This window comes from Humulus lupulus, chromosome 1 (genome assembly GCF_963169125.1).
Source record: "Humulus lupulus chromosome 1, drHumLupu1.1, whole genome shotgun sequence".
NCBI lineage: Eukaryota > Viridiplantae > Streptophyta > Magnoliopsida > Rosales > Cannabaceae > Humulus > Humulus lupulus.
This window is the reverse complement of record NC_084793.1, coordinates 186,429,545-186,435,555: the sequence shown is the minus strand read 5'-3', so window position 1 is coordinate 186,435,555 and position 6,011 is coordinate 186,429,545. Positions and strand designations below refer to the sequence as shown.

Genomic DNA, 6,011 nt, shown 5'->3' with positions numbered 1-6,011 from the left:
CGATTCTTGATCCTTTATGCAATAGGGAGGCATGAGTTTCATGTGTTAGATGGTGAATTGAATGGTGAAGTGGACCTCCTAAATAAGACATGCACATGTGGCGTGTGTGTTCATGCACTATCTGGATCCCTTAAGAGAGGGGTGAACTTTTATTCTCTGTTTTCATATTATTATAAAATATAGACATAGGGGTCCTCTTACACATAATCTATATATCCTACTGGTAACGAGCAAAAGTGGATTGTTCCACATGACATTATGACAATGAAAGTGAGAACACCTGCGCAAAAAAAATCTGGTTGGTCGTCCAAAGAAGAAACAAGGCAGGCCTAAGAAGAAACGACAACCTTCCAATGAAGAGAAAGTGGTTGTAGAACGCAAGTGCAACACATGTGGAGCTCTAGGCCATAATAGGGCAACTATGCAAGCATCGAAATGGCATCGATATACCATCGATTGAGTATTGATTGACTATCGCCTTTATTAATGATCCATCGAAATACCATCGATTGAGCATCGATGACACAACATTTTGATTATTTAAAAATATACACATGCACTGAATGTCATCAAATTACCATTGAAATGGCATCAAATGAATATCGACTGACCAAAATTTTGCAGAACTTAAACCCAATCTTCCAAAATAATGCACATAGAATCAAACCCATTTCAAGCTATATTTTTGCAAAATAGAGATTAAAATCCTATATTAGGAATAAAATCAAAACATTTCATCGATTTTATACATTACAATTCAAATTTAAAAAATAAAAAATAAAAAACAATCTTATCGTTGCCGACGACGGAGAAGATGGTAGCAATGACGGTTGTGACGAGGAGAGAGAGAATTTCGCCTGAGAGAGAGAGTGAGAATGTGAGGGGTCTGAGAGATTGAGAGAAAATTCGCCTCAGAGAGAAATGAGAGAGTTCGACTGGGAGTGTTTAATGTTAATGTTAGGGGTGTTTTTGTCCAAAAAAATTGGAAATGTCATATATTTGGGATAGTAAGTTATGTTGGTATTTAAAAAAAAAATTAGACATGTTATAGGGCATATAGTGTAAATTTTCCCTTCTACATTCATGGATGAAAATTACCAAAGAGTAACATGTTAGGTAACAAGCGATCATTAGTGCCAAACTGCTATATTTTTTAAGGGTGTTTTTTTAAAAAAAATAGAACTAAATTTGGATTCTTCACATTGATTTTTCATTTCTTTTTTGCTGGATACTAATTTTGATCTAACAACTTGTCGTTATTGTTGGTGCATGGCATGATGAATATACTATTAACATGTGATTAGATTAATAATAGTAGTAGTATAATTAATGATTAGATTATTGTTTGGGGGGACAAAAGTGGTCTACCCAAACACCCTCACAAGGAGGACCCCAAATCACGTGCTTAGTAGAAGTCATTAGGCTTGGCCACTAGCAAACACCCAAGATGGCCATGTGTGTCTCAATTTAATTGCTTTCGAAGGGCGGTAATTCTGTAAAGGCAGATAACAATTTTTATTCACCATTTCTATTTGTCTTTAGGCATCAATTTCGTATGTTGAATATACAAACCAAATTTGTTCATTTGTTTAGCACTCATAGATTTTGGACCCTTTCTGTGTAAAATTCACATGCTTAACGAATATATATACAGATTGATACAAATACAAGAAAATCATGCTGGTGGTAATGTGTGTACAGATGAAAAGTAACATAATCGTTTAGTTTCATATGTACATGTGTGTCAATTAATGCATGAAAGTGGCCAACACAAATTAACCTTCAATATATGACTTTATACTATTAGATAAAATACATGTAGTAGTGTGTAGTATTTAGGATGATAAATGATGCCATTAGAGAATAATAAAAAGGAATCAAAAGTATAAAGTAACTTTAAGAACAAAGAAAGATATATATAAAGGGTGAAATCCAATAATTATAGCCATAACTTTATTAGCACTCAATTATTACTGCCTACTAAGTCCAATGAAGGCAAATGAGGGAAACACACAGCAAAACCCAACTAAGAGATTGTGGTGTTTACTGTACTAAAAAGCCCTTAGTTTGTAGGCTCTCCACTGTGTCCCGTACAGCATCTTCTACAGGGGTAAATACTAGACCCAAATCTATTAACCTCTTCGCTGCATCTTTGCTCTCCTTTAAGCCTGGTTGGGTTTCATCAGTAAACCTGCAAGTGGATGCAAGTACAGACATAATAACTGTTTTAAAATCAATTCAATAAAACCCTTCTTTTTAAATAATGTATTGATCCATATGATGAAGTTGTATTATGTAGAGTTAGACAAAAATGAATGCAATATATTATGCAATGTGTATAATATGTATACGGTCCAAAAAACTGTACTGACAGAAGTTCCAAAACTGATAATACCAATGATAGCTTCTACTTTGTTTTTAATGTATAGTACTGTATGTCTTTGGTACCTTCAAATTTAGACCTCCAGCTTGTCCTGTTCCCTTGTGACATGCCTTGCCAGCTAAGTTTTCTCTAATTTGCCTAGAAGATTTTTAATTCTCATACTTTTGCTGATAAAATCTATAATATATTGAGGGTTGGAATCATGTTTTTCTCCCTTGAAATCAATAGGGCATCACTAGAAAACTAAAGAAGTACTCTTATGATAATTGAAAATCATTATGGAAAAACAATATCATGATATAAACATATTATATAAATTAGTTCTATCCATATTATGATTGTTGTGTTGGGACCTTCAAAAGGGCCCATCAAAAGCAGGTGGACAATTAGTGATAAAGAGAGTCTGCAATCCAGGAGGCACAAACTAATGGAATCTTTAAACTAGTTGAATGAGTCATTTCAAGATTTACAAATAGTTCTCTGATTCGGGTAGATATTAACTTATCAATAGTAAAATCAACCAGAAGATGCCAATTAATTGAATTTGATAACTCTAATTATATGTGCTCTAAATTTTTACACACTTATATGACATCTCATTCAACCATATATATATACATATATTTATTTATAAATAAAAATTACAAGTAAGATACTAGTTTTTACATATTTCTTTATGAATCACTTCTATCCTAACCAAGCAATGTCATCTTGATTTTGAAGTTAAAAAGTGAAATAAAGATAATGTCTTATTCAAATTCATTAAAGGAACGTGCTTTTGCTTTTGGATAATAAAATGTAGCAAACTTATATTGCAAATTTCCATCATAGATAAGAAACTTAGATTTGACACTGGGGAAGTACGACAGCTAAAGCTTCCGCACAAAAATAAAATTAAATATCTAAGCCAGAAAAAATATCCCTGTTTTCAAAACACCATGAATGAACAATGTAATGAAGCTCCGAAGACCTATGAGAAAAGATAGGCTTACAAAAAATGGATATCTTTGAGTAGTAATTAAAAAAAGAAAGAAAGAAATAAGTGCAAAATTCTTCTAATATTTAACATTTCTATAATGCCTCGGATAATATTGGAAATATTTGCAAGTCAACAAAAAAAACTACTCAACTCAAATCCTACGAAGCAATCCTAATAAGGACCGAAAAGGAAAATTATAAGAAAAATTTTAATCAACAACCAAAATGTAAGAAAAATGAAGCCCCCATCATTAAGTGAGTTACCAAAAACTAAACAATGATAGTGAATAAGGCAGCATCATATATGAATAAAGATCTTAGAAATTTTCATTCATTGAGAAGACATAATTGATCTCTCAAATCCACCGATGCACCACATGAAGTGTGATCATTACAGTCACCTGGGATAATCATATCTTAGAATGGAGAATGGACCTCCAACTACTTGTAGCATAATAAATCTCCAAACATGCTTTTCAAGAAGACTACAAGTTTACTTATTTATTATTTTAATTAGAAACCCAAGCCTTAAAGTTTGGGCTCAGTTTATCCATATTGTAAGTTCTCATGCAAGTGGAATATGGCAGAGTTGGAGACCAGTTTCCAAGCATCAATTTATTTATTTATTTTTCTTCCTATGGTACCAAAGAGAGTGTATGTGAATCATCATTTGATTCTTACACTCCAAGGCAGGATTGTCATTCCTCTCATCTACATAATTAGCTTGAGATTTCGGAAATTGAAGTACCAAAATGACATCATAATTTCCCTCAAACACCCCCCGCCACCCCATCATTACATCTTTTTAAGGCTCAACAACAACCAATTGTGACAAAATAGATTCAAGTTTAAGCAACTTCATGATAGAAATGCACATGGAGTAACATGAGATACTCTACAGTACCAGCTAATTGGTATATCATTAACAGAGCAAAGCAAACACTCAAACTTCCACACAAGATTTGAGCAGACAAAACAAACCTGTGAACATGAAACTGAGGGAATAGTTTGGAGACTCTCTCGGCGAATTCACGGAATTGAAAGATACCATTGGTACATAGGTATCTACCAGAGGCCTCAGGCGTCTCAAAGAGCAAAACTTGTGCCTTGGCCACATCTCGAACATGAACAGCTCCCAGCCAGTGATACTCCTGAGTGTCTTTTGAACCCTGCAGCAACTGAAGCAATACGGCACAGCTTGCATTCAGATTCGGCTGCAGCAATGGGCCGAGGCACGTCGCCGGGTGGATCGCCACCACGTCGATACCGTGGTCCTGTGAGAATTCCCACGCTGCTTTCTCTGCCAACGTTTTCGATACCGGATACCATTTCTGAAAATGAAAGAAAAAAAATAGTGCTCAACCCATCAGCAATGGAGGTTAATATAACAGAATGTTTCTGAAAACTCTCAACGGAAACGATCTCAGATTTTAATAAGAGACAACCTTTAAAAAAATATCCCACAAAACGAGTTCAACACATAATTAATTGCAGGTGATGAGACAGTGATACTAAATATTCAGCAAAAAAAAAAAATAGTGATGTTAACTCAACCCTGACAATGAGAGACAATGCTAGAGCAACCAATCGTCAATTGAAGTTTATATCTGAATAAATCATTAAAACAAAGATCAATAATCAATAGAAGCTCAAAGAGAGAGTGAGAGACTATTATTGAAAAAAACCAAACACCTGACGAGACTTGCAGTAATCGAGGTCGGTCCAAGAAGATTCGTCAAAGGGCTTCTCAGTAGGCCAAGAAGGATTAGGAACCATGGCTGATATTGAAGACGTGATAACCACGCGCTTCACCTTGGCGTTCAACGCTGCTCGCAGGACATTAATTGTGCCCTGTACAGCGGGGGTGAGTAGATCAGCATCAGGGTCACGTGGGTCTTCGAGGGAACAAGGGGATGCCACGTGGAATACGCCTGAGCAGCGACGCACGGCGGCGAAGATGGCGTCAGAGTCTAGAAGATCAGCGGGGAAGATCCTAAGGCTGTCGGTGACGGCGCCGGGGAGAGAGAACAGATGGGAAACATCGGAGCCGGGAAAGGTGGTGGCGTGGATTGTTGAGTAGCCTTGTTGGAGAAGGATTTTAACGAGCCATGAGCCGATGAAACCGTTGGCTCCGGTGACACAGACGGCGGGTTTCTCCTCTTTCGGGGCACTTGCCATTCGACGAGTTAGATCACTCAAGTATAAAGTTGATGACATGGATTGTCCATTTCAACATTATCTTTTTTATTTATTAATGACTATTCTATTAGAAACTATTTTTTTTTTAGGGAAATGCCCCACTAAATTAATTCTATTTAATCCGGTTTAAAGTTAAGAGTAATAACTGACACATTTTCAAATTACACATAAGCACTCAAATTAAAGAAAATAATTTTCCATCTAAATGCTCTGATATTCACAGGAAGAAATCATTAATTTTTTTTTCAACAATGAATAATTCATTAATAATAATTAGAGTTAATAAAAATAATCCATATGATACACAAGTTATAATAAGAATATGTATAACTAATCTTTAAGGACGAACATGTATTAGGTACATCCTAGAAAAATTAGATAATAAATTTACAATATTGAAAGTGTAAAAACCAATCCAAAACTACCATTAAAGTCGTGTAATTGTAACTTC

The 6,011-nt window shown here is 35.1% G+C and overlaps 1 protein-coding gene across 1 annotated transcript; it reads right to left on the bottom strand.

Moving 5' to 3' along the window:
• Positions 1 to 1,891: 1,891 nt before the first annotated feature.
• Positions 1,892 to 5,593, bottom strand: LOC133801328 (cinnamoyl-CoA reductase 1). The gene is made up of 3 exons (XM_062239498.1): positions 5,054 to 5,593; positions 4,343 to 4,692; positions 1,892 to 2,191 (listed from the first exon to the last, which is right to left on the bottom strand). Exons 1-3 carry the CDS (start codon positions 5,576 to 5,578, stop codon positions 2,044 to 2,046), a joined length of 1,023 nt encoding a protein of 340 aa, XP_062095482.1. The 5' UTR covers positions 5,579 to 5,593; the 3' UTR covers positions 1,892 to 2,043.
• Between the last annotated feature and the right edge of the window lie 418 nt (positions 5,594 to 6,011).